Here is a 14,332-nt window from a genome sequence, read left to right as displayed (position 1 = left end):
TTTGACACCTGTGTATTACAGCAAAAAAGTATGTTCCCCGAAGTCACTTACGCCCCCTTTTCAACCGAACACACTCCGGCTATTTACAAACAACACTACTTGTGTCCGAGTTATGCTTCTGCGGCAGACCCGATTTACGACCCTCCGCCGTAGCCTGACGTGCACCTCCACAGATTCCTGACTGGACGTCACGGCAACACATGGTGACGTGACGCAAATGGACTGTGATTGGTCCGTTCGAACTGCTGTTTCCGATTCCGCGCATAATCACCGCCATTTTCAAACATTGTTGTGCTACATGCAAAAATGGACCAAGCCGACGAGAGGATCATCGAAGAGGTCCGCAAGTACGAACACCTCTACAATGTCTCTTCAAGACAGAATAAAGATTGCCAAATGGCAAGCAATTTGTGGAAGGAGATTGCTGAAAATACGGGGCTGGAGGTCAGCGATTGCATAAAAAAATGGAAGAACCTCCGAGACAAGTGTGTGTGTGTTCGGAAGCGAATGGCCACACGAAGCGGTGAAACAGTCGGCCAAAACTGCGAGCTTTTTATGACTACCGTATTTTTCGGACTATAAGTCGCGTTTTTTTTTCATATTTTGGCTGGGGGTGCAACTTATACTCAGGAGCGACTTATGTGTGAAATTATTAACACATTATGATATCATTTCACATGTTATTTTGGTGTTTTGGAGTGACACTGATGGTTTTGTCAACTTGTTAGCATGTTCTTATGCTATAGTTATCTGAATACCTCTTAATAGAAATGGCCAAATTCGCGTTCTGCCTTTGGCAATGTACAGTATGTTCAATTGTATTATTGACTTTTTTTATATTGAAATGGATGCATTTAGTTTGTGGCGCTTTCACGCCCACGTGGGTGCGCACTCGCACTTGTTTACGTGAAGAAGAGCGCTGACACGGCAGAAGAAGACGGACAGTTACGTAGCTCTGAGTGAGTGAGTGGGCGAGTTAGCGAGAGAGAAAGACGGCTGCGAATCTACAGTCATTGTTTATGTTTTTAAAATATCTCTACAGAGGCAACGCCTGCGTGTATCATCTTTTCTGTTGTTGTTGTGTGTTTTCCAGCCGCGATCGGACACTTAGAGCCAGTTGTTTGGTTGTGATGTGCTAACGCTAGCGAACGCATGCTAACCTGTTACCGTAATTTCCGGACTATAAGCCGCTACTTTTTTTGTTCATTTTGAATCCTGCGGCTTATAGTCCAGTGCGGCTTATTTGTTGATTTATTTGGGTTAATTGGCAACACATGGCTCCTAGCATGCATTGCAGCACTACAGATGTAAGTAACAATCAAAATTCATGTTCTGTGCTAATTATTTATGCATTTACTGTTCCAGTTTCATTAATTGCTTGTTATGGTATTTGGTAACACTTTATTTGACAGCGGCGTCATAAGACTGTCATAACACTGTCATAGTTATCACATGAGACTATCATTGGCATTACTGAATGCCTATGACAGATGTCATGAAGTGTCATCCAGCAAATTATGTTACCAACTCCATTTATGTCCAGCTTGGATCTTTTAAATCCATTCAAATGGAGATAATTTGCCGAATAAAACTAAATGATAACTGTTATAAGCATTTGTTAATGCTCATGACAGTGTCATGTCATAATTATGTCTAATTGTCTCATGACAGTCTTATGGCGCCACTATCAAATAAAGTGTTACCAAATACAGTATCTAGCAATTAATTAAAGAACAGGAACAGGATTTGAAAAATAATTAGTACAGAACATTTAAGAACGTATTTTAATTGTTATTTACATCTGTTGCGCTGCAATGCATGTTAGGAGGCATGATGGACAACAACAGCGTTGATAGCAGGTGGCATAAAAGATTGACTGTCTCCCCCAAGGGAGCAGTGATGGCCAAATGAAGCTTCTTGAAGCAATGAAGCTTTGCAAGCAAATGGTTCAAAGCTTCATGGTGGTTCATTTGGTCTTATGACAGTCGTATGATGCCGCCGTCAAAAAAGTGTTACCTGTTAATATCTTTTGGTGTAAATATCACATAATACAGTGAGGACAGCTGTGGCTTATAGTCCAATGCGGCTTATCTATGAACAAATACCGTTTTTGTGTCAAATTTGGTAGGTGGCGGCTTATAATCAGGTGCGCCTTATAGTGCGAAAATTACTGTATTGCTGTAATAGTACCTAATTATCATTTATTTACGTTGATGCGAATCTGTTTGCTATCGAGGACCAAATTGATTCAGCAAATTATACGGACGTCCAGCATTGTCTGTTGGGAGTTCGCTATATAGCCAGGACCTAACCGTAGTGTCCTGGTGAGGACAGTATATTCGCATTTCGTTGTTCATGCACTGTACATTTATTCAGCATGTTGTTCTCTATTGTATTTTTATATTAAATTGCCTTTCAAGATGACATATCTGTTCTATGTGTTGGATTGTATCAAGTAAATGTCCCCTAAAAATGCGACTTATACTCCGGTGCGACTTATATATGTTTTTTTTTCTCTTCATTGGGCATTTTATGGCTTGTGCGACTTATACTCAGGTGCGACTTGTAGTCCGAAAAATACGGTATACTGTATGTCATATTTTTGGTTGGTGCACTTTATCATTTATTGTGTACATATGTTTGCTGTGAGTCTGTGACTTACAGTGGGGCAAATAAGTATTTAGTCAACCACCAATTGTGCAAGTTCTCCTACTTGAAAAGATTAGAGAGGCCTGTAATCGTCAACATGGGTAAACATCAACCATGAGTGACAGAATGTGGAAAAAAAACCAGAAAATCTCATTGTTTGATTTTTAAAGAATTTATTTCCAAATTAGAGTGGAAAATAAGTATTTGGTTACCAACAAACAAGCAAGATTTCTGGCTGTCAAAGAGGTCTAACTGCTTTTAAGGAGGTCTAACAAGGCTCCACTCGTTACCTGTATTAATGGCACCTGTTTTAACTCATTATCGGTATAAAAGACACCTGTCCACCTGTGTGTTCAGTCACACTCCAAACTCCACAATGGCCAAGACCAAAGAGCTGTCGAAGGACACCAGAGCCAAATTGCAGACCTGCACCAGGCTGGGAAGACTGAATCTGCAATAGGTAAAACGCTTGGTGTAAAGAAATCAACTGTGGGAGCAATTATTAGAAAATGGAAGACATACAAGACCACTGATAATCCCCCTCGATCTGGGGCTCCATGCATGATCTCACCCCGTGGCGTCAAAATGATAACAAGAACTGTGAGCAAAAATCTCAGAACCACATGGGGGGACCTAGTGAATGACCTACAGACAGCTGGGACCACAGTAACAAAGGCAGTTCAGTTACACAATGCGCTGCCAGGGACTCAAATCCTGCACTGCCAGACATGTCCCCCTGCTGAAGCCAGTACACGTCCAGGCCCGTCTGCGGTTCGCTAGAGAGTATTTGGATGATCCAGAGGAGGACTGGGAGAATGTGTTATGGTCAGATGAAGCCAAAATACAACTTTTTGGTAGAAACTCAGGTTCTCGTGTTTGGAGGAGAAAGAATACTGAATTGCATCCGAAGACCACCATACCCACTGTGAAGCATGGGGGTGGAAACATCATGATTTGGAGCTGTTTTTCTGCAAAGGGACCAGGACAACTGATCTGTGTAATGGAAAGAATGAATGAGGCCATGTATCGAGAGATTTGGAGTGAAAATCTCCTTCCATCAGCAAGGGCAGTGAAGATGAGATGTGGCTGGGTCTTTCAGCATGACAATGAACCCAAACACACAGCCAGGGCAACAAAGAAGTGGCTTTGTAAGAAGCATTTCAAGGTCCTGGAGTGGACTAGCCAGTTTCCAGATCTCAATGCCATAGAAAATCTGTGGAGGGAGTTGAAAGTCCGTGTTGCCCAACGACAGCCCCAAAACATCACTGCGCTAGAAGGAGAGCTGCATGGAGGAATGGGCCAAAATACCAGCAACAGTGTGTGAAAAGCTTGTGAAGAGTTACATAAAACGTTTGGCCTCCATTATTGCCAACAAAGGGTACATAACAAAGTATTGAGATGAACTTTTGGTATTGACCAAATACTTATTTTCCACCATGATTTGCAAATAAATTCTTTAAAAATCAAACAATGTGATTTTCTGTTTTTTCCCCCCACATTCTGTCTCTCGTGGTTGAGGTTTACCCATGTTGACAATTACAGGCCTCTCTAATATTTTCAAGTGGGAGAACTTGCACAATTAGTGGTTGACTAAATACTTATTTGCCCCACTGTATTTATATTTTACACTTCAAGTATATGAAGAATAAAGCACAGATATGGTGTCATAATCTAGTGCTATTAAACCCAAGTTTTACCAACATAGGCATTGCCCCATTTCCTACAGGTGATACTTTATACAGTTTTCATTCCCATTGAAATTATTATTTCTTTACTAATTGAATATTTTTAAAGCTATCTCTTGTTACCACTGTCTTTCCTTGATGAACAGGGTAGCGACAATTTATTCCACATGTGTACCTCAGCAGGAAACTGAACACGCCCTGCTGACAGTAAAACAAAACAAAAAGAAAAAAAGACAAAGGGAAATGCATAACTACAAACAGATGGGTTGTTGGGGCAAAGAGTTAGAATGGAAAATGAAAACAACAAAAAATAGGAAAATGCATAAATACAAACATTGGGGCAAAATTGAGGCAGTGACTATGGGAGGGGGAAAAACAATATATATATTAATATCAGCAAATTTTTGGTTAAGTGATCTCACGACTATTTAGCACACCCTCACAAAAAAAGTCAAGGTAATAAAAATGTTCTTCCTGCAGTGTCATGCATCTTTGGCTGTGACTGTTAAGTTGTGGGTCCACACATTATCATGTGGAATTTGCCCACAACAATACAGGTGGAAGGAACAAAAGCTCATTTCATTGTTCACCCAGGTCTGCCACCAACTTTGAATCAACCAGAGAAAGCTTATATTTGCCAAGGTTGGAAATAAAGAAACAAAAAAAACAAAAAAACCCAATCAGATCACATTCCTACAAGCTGGATCAGACAAAATAGAGTCCAGAGCAAGGACAATAGGGACAAAACACTACCAACTTTTCAGGATGCTCAAAATGTTGTAAGCAACCTTATTTGCATTATGTATTGTGTTCAGTTATATAGGTCATTTAGATTATCTTCCTATATGTTGTAATGATAGAATTGACCCTACCATTATTAAGTGAATTATTTTCATTATCTTCAGACTTACAGTTACCCCTTTTTCACTTGCTGAATATGCCAGTCCATGGTTTTTCCTTAAACACACGTTTGATTGGCTGTAAATGACCTTGTTCATTATTTCACATATTTGTAATTCATTTCCGTTTTTGAGATTTCATGCTTTTATTGCGAAAGGGCAAAGGAAGGCAGAATGCCGTAAAATGTAGCAACTGCTGAAAAGTCTAAGGAAGTAGGCAAAAACGGCGCGCTGACGAGAAGGCATAGACGTGCGTCGCCGTCACGGTGAAAATAAGAACCAAAACAGTTGTTTTTAACTGCTAAAAGTTCTTAGCGCCTGGTTGGTGAGGGAACAAGGTTCGTATTCAGGGTTTCATTTTGTAAATATGTTCATTATATTTCGCTAAGTGTAACATCTGTAGTCTGTCTGAGTGTAGTATTGCAGTTCATTTTTTGTACACTAGAGGGTGCTGTCGCCTCACTAAATAATGATGTTTCATTGACAATGGGCCTATAAATGCCATCAGTATTGTGAGTAATGATAATTGAAACGTTTATTTTATGTTATGGTTTAATTTATGTTATAGAAAAAAATATATAAAAGGTTTAAATGGAAAAAGGTAAAAGGTTATTGTTAATTTCTAATTGTGGTTTTTTTTAATTTGTGTACATCGTAGCTCTTACGGTGTGTTTACATAAAAGACGGAATAAAGGTTGTAAACCATCAGTTGAAGAGACCATCATTCCAATCGGGACGCTATAGTAAGAGCTTGACCCAAGCTGAGGAACGCTACAGCCACTCTCAGCTCCAAGATCCCAGTAAGGTTCCAGCTTCACAGCTCCAATCAAAGTCAACGGGGATCTGATGGTCAACAGCGTCGCTCTATCCTCAATATGGAAGCATCTGAAAGGAAAGCAGAGCACACGGAGGATCTCCAGGTCCACATAGAAGAGGAATCTTCACGCTCTGTTCGTCAAAGGAGACCAACGGAAAAGATCCAGGCGTATCTGGAGGAAGAGTCACTTAAAAAGGAAAAACAGCTTCATAAGGTTTATGATGAGTGGAAGAAACAAGTGCGCACCACACGTGAGCAATTGAAAGAAGACATATCAGACATTCAAATAGCTTCTCTCATGGACAATGTAGAAAAGGAAAGTGACTGTGTCATTAAGTTATATGAGGAAATCAGGGACCATATTACTCCCTCCAGTGACACAAGAAGACGTGTAGATGCATGTGAAGCAGTCACAAGAGACCTTATCAAGGTTGCACACGAAAGGCTCTCAGGCATTGATGACTATGATCGTGATAACGTAAAAATATGTCTTCGTAAACTTCTCAAACCAGACTATGCACAGTCCATTTACAGTTCTTCCGGCACCATGTCCAGCAAACGCTCCAGCTCCAGTAAGTCATATTCGTCCAAGTCAATGGTGGCTGTAAGGAGAGCAGACGCTGCAGCAGAGTTAGCAGCCAAAGAAGTGGAGTATGAGGTGTTATTAGAGGAAGAAAAACAAAAGGAAAAAATTCAGCTTTTGGAAGAAAAACAAAGAAAAGAACTACAAGCCCAAAAACGTGAATTAGAACGAATAAAGGCCGAACGGGAAATAAAGTCTGCTCGAGCTCGACTACGGACATATGATCAAGAAATGAAAAGTGAAAGCAGTGATAGTAGTGATTGCAGTGTTCACATTGCTAAAGATGTAAGTGGTGAAGTCCATCGGCCCTCCACAGATTCTGCTCCTAGTCAGGTTCCTGTAAGCAATATGGTGTCCACTTCACTTCAACAATCTGACATTCATTACTTAGCACAAGCTATACAGGACAGCATCACCATGAACAGACTGCCAACACAAGAACCCTCCATATTCACCGGTGACCCAATACAGTTCATTGAGTGGAAAGCTTCATTTACTGCACTCATTGATAAAAAGAGCATCTCACCTGCTGACAAATTGCATTATTTGAAGAAATATGTAGGAGGCTCAGCTCGAAGGAGCCTTGATGGCATTTTTTATAGAAATGACAGTGACGCATACAAGAACGCATGGGAACGCCTCAACCAACGTTATGGACATTCATTTGTCATACAAAAGGCATTCAGAGAAAGGCTAGCAAAATGGCCTAAAATACAAACAAAGGACTCAACAGGATTTAGGGCATTTGCCGATTTCATTCAAGCATGTCAAGAAGCTATGCCCCACATTGAAGGATTAAATATTTTGAACGACTGTCAAGAAAATCAAAAACTTGTTCAAAGGTTGCCAGATTGGGCAGCAGCAAGATGGAATCGTCAAGCTACTCAATTCATGAAGGAAAGAGGGAAATTTCCAAAATTAAAGGACTTTGCTGAGTTCATGTCAGCTGAAGCAGAAATCTTGTGTAACCCAATCACATCATTTCATGCTCTCCACTCTACAGACGTCACCACGATGAGTGGTAAAAGTTACCAAAGGGAAAAAGGACCAATCTCCAGCGTTCTCCACACGCAGGCTGTAACAGAGACTGAAAATATAAAACAAAGGTCAAATGTCAAACCACCATGCTTCGTTTGTCAAGACAAAGGACACAAAATTCACAATTGTCCACAGTTTAAAGGCAAATCACTTAATGAAAGGAAGACGTACATAAAGGAGAAAAAGCTTTGTTATGGTTGTCTTAAACCCGGACACTGTGCAAAAGACTGTCGTTACAGACTTGTATGTGAAGTGTGCAACAAAAGGCACCCAACTTGTCTGCATGACTTCAGTTACGATAAATCAGCCACAAGTTCAATGCAGAACAACACAGAACAGACAGCAACTACACTCTCTCTCAATGCAGAATCCAATGAACAATGTGTCAGTACTTCGATGATTGTGCCAGTATGGGTTTCTTCAGAGCAGCACTCAAGTATGGAAAGGTTAGTGTATGCACTCTTAGATACCCAGAGTGACACAGTGTTCATTGACCGAGATGTGTCTAACAGTCTTCAGACAAAGTCCACTCCAATACGGTTAAAGCTCACTACAATGCTTGGTAAGGATGCTGTGGTGCCAAGTGAACGTGTTTCAGGCCTCAAAGTTAGAGGCTACAACTCCTCAGAAATGATCGAACTCCCTCCTGCTTACACTAAGGACTGTATACCAGTGAACCGCTCCCACATTCCTACTTGTGAAACGGCAAGGCATTGGAATCACCTCAAGGAACTAGTGAATGAGATTCCATCACAGTTGGAGTGTGAAGTTGGTTTGTTAATAGGCTATAGTTGTTCTAAGGCACTGGCTCCAAGGCAGGTAATTTTAGGAGAAGAGAAAGAACCCTTTGCAGTCCGCACAGCATTGGGCTGGAGTATTGTAGGCCCCACGTCATTCCACAATGACACTCTGAACATGTCCACTGTGTGCCACAGAGTTGCAATTAAAGAGCTCCCCCTAGTGACTCCGGCTGAAGCACTCAAGGTTCTCGAGTCTGACTTCAAAGATGACAACAAGGACAATAAGGTTGCGTCTCAAGACGACATTCTCTTTCTGAACACATTGAAGGAAGGCATTTACAAAAACAAACAAGGGCATTATGAAATGCCACTCCCATTTAAGGAAAGACCGTACTTACCGGACAATAAGCAAATGGCTTCTGTGCGACTTGAAAACCTCAAAACCAAGCTGTCAAAGGATCAAAGGTACAAAGAGCAATATGTTCAGTTCATGAGTGAAATCATAGAAAGGAATGAGGCAGAAGAAGTGCACAGTGAAGCAAAAGAAGGAGAAAAGTGGTATATTCCCCACCATGGGATATATCATCCCCAAAAACCAAACAAACTCAGAGTGGTCTTTGACGCATCAGCAAAATATAAAGGTAACAGTCTCAATGATCATTTGCTCTCAGGCCCTGATTTGCTGAATAATCTAAATGGAATTCTCATCAGATTCAGAAGGCATCAAGTTGCATTGTTATGTGACATTGAAAAAATGTTCCACCAATTTCATGTGTATGATGGAGACAGAGACTATTTCAGATTTCTTTGGTGGAAAAATGGCAACCTGAACACTGAACCCCAAGAGTTCAGAATGAAAGTTCACCTTTTTGGTGCCACCTCCTCACCAGGTTGTGCCAATTACGGCTTAAAGCATCTTGCTAAAGAAAACGAGACACAGTTTCCCCTTGGTGCACAGTTCATAATGAAGGATTTCTACGTGGACGATGGTGTATCAAGTACGGCAAGCATCAAGGAAGCTATTCAACTCGCACAGGAGGCTCGATCACTCTGCGCAGCAGGCGGCCTCAGACTGCACAAGTTCGTAAGTAACGAGCAAACGGTGTTGGAAAGCATTCCAGCTTCTGAACGTGCCGTACCACAGCAAGCATGTGACCTAGCGTTTAATGACTTTAACTTTGAAAGAGCACTAGGCATACACTGGCACATTGAATCGGACACACTCAGGTTTCGCTTTCACCCCAATGACCAACCTACTACAAGGCGTGGCGTGCTATCCATGGTTGCATCGCTCTACGACCCACTGGGATTCATCTCCCCCTTTGTACTGACAGGAAAACGGGTTCTCCAAGAGACGTGCAAACAAAGCATTGGCTGGGATGATCCTCTTCCCAGTGAACTCGAGACTGTGTGGGATAAATGGAAATGCGACTTAGAGAACTTGGAAAAAATAAAAATTCCTCGTTGTTATGTTCCTAAAGACTTTGGTCAAATAGTGAAAACAGAACTGCACCATTTTTCTGATGCAAGCTCATATGGATATGGTCAATGTTCATATTTGAGACATGTAAGCAAAGATGATAATGTGCATTGTGCTTTGGTTACAGCAAAGACCAGAGTTGCTCCTATTAAGGTAATCACGATTCCAAGGCTCGAACTTACAGCTGCTGTTGTCTCCATTACTGTGAGTAACATGTTAAAAGATGAGCTTGGATTGACACAGGTTGATGAGTATTTTTGGACGGACTCTAAAGTAGTTTTAGGCTACATCAATAACGAAGCACGACGTTTTCACACATTTGTTTCGAACAGAGTTCAAAAAATAAGGCTCAACAGTTCTCCTCAGCAGTGGAGATATGTACCCTCAGAGCAAAACCCTGCGGACATTGCTTCCAGAGGCTCAAGTGCGAGTGAGCTCATCACCTCAGACTGGTTCAAAGGGCCACAGTTTCTATGGGACAAAGAAATACCTCCAGCTGCAGACATTGACACAGAAGTACCACTCGGAGATCCAGAAGTAAAAAAGGTACATGCGCTGAACACACTCAAAACAGAAACCAAAGGATTGACGGACAAGCTAAGAAAGTTTTCCTCATGGTACAAAATCACTCAAGTCATTGCTCGACTTATTCGCCGTGCCAAGGGAGATAAAACAACTGGTCACAGCACAGTACAAGAAAGACAGAATGCAGAATGTGTTATTATAAGGGATATACAAGCAAGTGAATATGCCAATGAAATAAAGATGCTAGAAAATGGAAAGGCACTTCCTCACAACAGCAAACTGTTTCACATGGACACATTTCTTGATAAGGATGGACTCCTTAAGGTGGGAGGAAGGCTTAAGCATGCAACGTGCTCCTCCATAGTGAAACATCCTGTAATCGTTCCAAAGAATCACCATGTCACTCAACTGATAATTGCTCATTTCCACAGTAAAGTGCAACACCAAGGGAAAGGACTGACAATAAATGAGATCAGATCCAATGGATTTTGGATTCCTGGCATAAACAAGGCAGTAGCAACCTTTGTGCACCAATGTGTAAAATGTCGCAGACTGCGAAGAGGCACAGAGGAACAGAAAATGTCAGATCTTCCAACACAGCGGTTAGATTCAACTCCACCGTTTACGTTTTGTGGAATGGACTGTTTCGGTCCCTTTCAAACTAAGCAAGCTCGCAAAGTGCACAAGCGTTATGGACTTCTTTTTACGTGCCTTTGTTGTAGAGCAGTGCATATAGAAATGTTAGATGACCTAACCACTGACGCCTTCATCAATGCACTTCGCTGTTTCATAGCTCTAAGAGGAGCAGTCAGTGAGATAAGATGTGATCAAGGAAGTAACTTTGTCGGAGCTAAAAACGAACTACAGGAAGCTTTAAAACAGATGGATACAGAGCGCATCGTCACATTTCTTGCTGAGAAACAGTGTGATTTCAGAATGCACACTCCTCATTCCAGCCATACCGGAGGTGTTTGGGAAAGACAGATAAGGACTATTCGCAACATTCTGTGCTCAACAGCATCAGTTTCATCAGGCAGAATGGACGACGCTTCCCTCAGGACATTCTTCTATGAGGCAATGGCAATCGTGAACAGCAGACCGCTAACAGTGGACACTCTCAGCGACCCAAACAGCCCTGCGCCATTGACCCCAAATCACTTGTTGACTATGAAGTCCAAAGCAGCCCTGCCTCCTCCAGGTAAATTCATCAGAGAGGATATCTATGCACGAAAGAGGTGGCGGCAGGTGCAGTACTTGTCAGAACAGTTTTGGTCACGTTGGAAAAGGGAATATCTATCCAACATCGCAACAAGGCAGAAATGGCACACTCCCAGGAGAAACCTAAAAGTTGGAGATGTTGTCATGGAGAAGATGGATGATTTGCCTCGCAATGAATGGAGATTAGCATGCGTAACGGACACTACAACTGACAAAGATGGACTTGTAAGAAAAGTAAAGATTCGTTTTGGAGAAAGAAAGACTGAGAAAGGACAAAGTTCCGGAAAACTTTCCATTGTGGAACGCCCAGTGCAGAAACTGGTTCTGCTCCTAGAGACTCTTTAACGATATGTACAGTTCAATGTTTATTCTTCATCTTGTTGTGTGTTTTGCAGATGTTAAAGGTTATGGGTCATTTCATCATTAGGAAATCATTATCGGTCTGTATAGTTATCAGCCAATGCTAATGATTTGGTGGGAGTGTAAATGACCTTGTTCATTATTTCACATATTTGTAATTCATTTCCGTTTTTGAGATTTCATGCTTTTATTGCGAAAGGGCAAAGGAAGGCAGAATGCCGTAAAATGTAGCAACTGCTGAAAAGTCTAAGGAAGTAGGCAAAAACGGCGCGCTGACGAGAAGGCATAGACGTGCGTCGCCGTCACGGTGAAAATAAGAACCAAAACAGTTGTTTTTAACTGCTAAAAGTTCTTAGCGCCTGGTTGGTGAGGGAACAAGGTTCGTATTCAGGGTTTCATTTTGTAAATATGTTCATTATATTTCGCTAAGTGTAACATCTGTAGTCTGTCTGAGTGTAGTATTGCAGTTCATTTTTTGTACACTAGAGGGTGCTGTCGCCTCACTAAATAATGATGTTTCATTGACAATGGGCCTATAAATGCCATCAGTATTGTGAGTAATGATAATTGAAACGTTTATTTTATGTTATGGTTTAATTTATGTTATAGAAAAAAATATATAAAAGGTTTAAATGGAAAAAGGTAAAAGGTTATTGTTAATTTCTAATTGTGGTTTTTTTTAATTTGTGTACATCGTAGCTCTTACGGTGTGTTTACATAAAAGACGGAATAAAGGTTGTAAACCATCAGTTGAAGAGACCATCATTCCAATCGGGACGCTACATTGGCTGATGACTTGACCACCCCCGCGTACACACACATACACACCTACACACACACTCTCACAGTACAGAATTACGTTACATATCGACATGCTGTCACCTCCACCCGCTTCGAAGAGGAGGGATATTAGAAGTTTTTTTTTCGGCTAGCAGCCACCGTAAGTAATGTAAAAAGTCATTGTTGTGAAGGTAGGAAACGCACCACTAATTTTGCTACTGAAAGACCGACCGGAATTCAGAGTTAGCATTACCATTACATTAAACCATGTGAACTTGCTAACCTGAGTAGGAGGCCGCTTAGGGATGAGTGTCCTCGTCACAGCAAAATCACGAGTGTTAATTTAACTCAGATAGAGTTAAAATCAACACTTTCTGAGTTCATATAATCCTCACAGATTATGAGTTAAAATATTAACACTTTTCAAAGTGTAACTTTAACTAATTGTGTTAAATATTTGACACTGTCAGTGTTGTGCTTAAGAGTACTTTCAACACTAAATTGTGTTACTTTTAAATATTCATTGGGATGTTGCTAATATTTTGAATGAGTGGGGGACCCAAGTACAGAGCGGGCTTAACTGGCAATTGTAACCTATTGCTACACTCAAGAGAGGTAACAGAGATTTTGCTTTTCTTATGTAACCATCGAGTTCAGGCTCATTTTTACAACATTAATTACTCGATCACAACCCCACCTATTTGCAGACAAGACTACTTACAGTCATGGTGTCACTTCACCCACAAGTCTTTGCGCCTGCTTTGTTTTCTGACAAATGCACTTCAACTGGGTATGGCTGATTAGCTCTGCTAGGAGGCTAACCCTAACCCTAACCCTAACTGCCAGGGGAGTCAGTATTCAACTCAATTGACACCGCGCCGAGAGCGATCTTAACACTGCTAGTGTTAAAACAACACCCAAATCAACACCGATCAACTCAAAATAATTTACACCAAAAAAATCAACTCTACACATTTTATGCTGTATGTGTTTTTGACTATGTTAACTATATTTCTCACAGTTTAATTAACGTTAACTCTGCTCAGCTGTAAGAAATGCAGTGAACCAAGGTTTACCCCCTTCTTCCCAGTTTTCATTTTTATTTTACTTATGCGGTCTTAAAGTGCGTATGACACCAAAAAGCATGTTTATTTCATATTTCACGCGGTGTTTTAGGCTCCTGAATGAAATGGACCGCTTGGAAGTGTGCAGAAGCGATCGTTTTATAAAGCATCTAACAATATGGCATTGCTTTATAGCATGCAGATGGACTGCGGATTCAGATGATTTTGCAGATTAATTTGTTTGTTTTTCGCATCATGGCAGCCAAACGGCTGCAGAAAATTGCTGCACCAGGGAGAGGCGTGTGAGCCTTTTTGGGTTTCAAAAGGTTCCCGTTCACCGTGTATATTGGCCAAAACAAGCCCTACTACTGTGGGACCATTGGACTTAAGGACTTTAGGAAGTGAGTAAACATCGTATTTTGTATTATGTCAAATACTGGGATCATGGCACACGTTTTAATATGGAGGTGGCTTGTTGCTGATTGTCCAGAATG

General features: G+C 41.1%; 1 protein-coding gene across 2 annotated transcripts; it reads left to right on the top strand.

The window, feature by feature from the left end:
- The first annotated feature begins 5,356 nt into the window (after positions 1–5,356).
- LOC130915698 (uncharacterized) lies at positions 5,357–12,770 on the top strand. 2 transcript variants are annotated; one of them, XR_009063121.1, is made up of 3 exons: positions 5,357–5,571; positions 5,892–12,373; positions 12,694–12,770. XR_009063121.1 is itself a non-coding variant. In XM_057835690.1 (2 exons), exon 2 carries the CDS (start codon positions 6,109–6,111, stop codon positions 11,977–11,979), a length of 5,871 nt encoding a protein of 1,956 aa, XP_057691673.1. In that variant the 5' UTR covers positions 5,357–5,571; positions 5,892–6,108; the 3' UTR covers positions 11,980–12,640. The 2 variants fall into 2 exon arrangements, 1 of the variants encoding a protein (XP_057691673.1); XM_057835690.1 differs by lacking the exon at positions 12,694–12,770 and having other exon boundaries at positions 5,892–12,640.
- The last annotated feature ends 1,562 nt before the right edge of the window (positions 12,771–14,332 follow it).

This window comes from Corythoichthys intestinalis, chromosome 5 (genome assembly GCF_030265065.1).
Source record: "Corythoichthys intestinalis isolate RoL2023-P3 chromosome 5, ASM3026506v1, whole genome shotgun sequence".
Taxonomy (NCBI): Eukaryota; Metazoa; Chordata; class Actinopteri; order Syngnathiformes; family Syngnathidae; genus Corythoichthys; species Corythoichthys intestinalis.
This window is presented reverse-complemented; position numbering and strand designations above follow the sequence as displayed.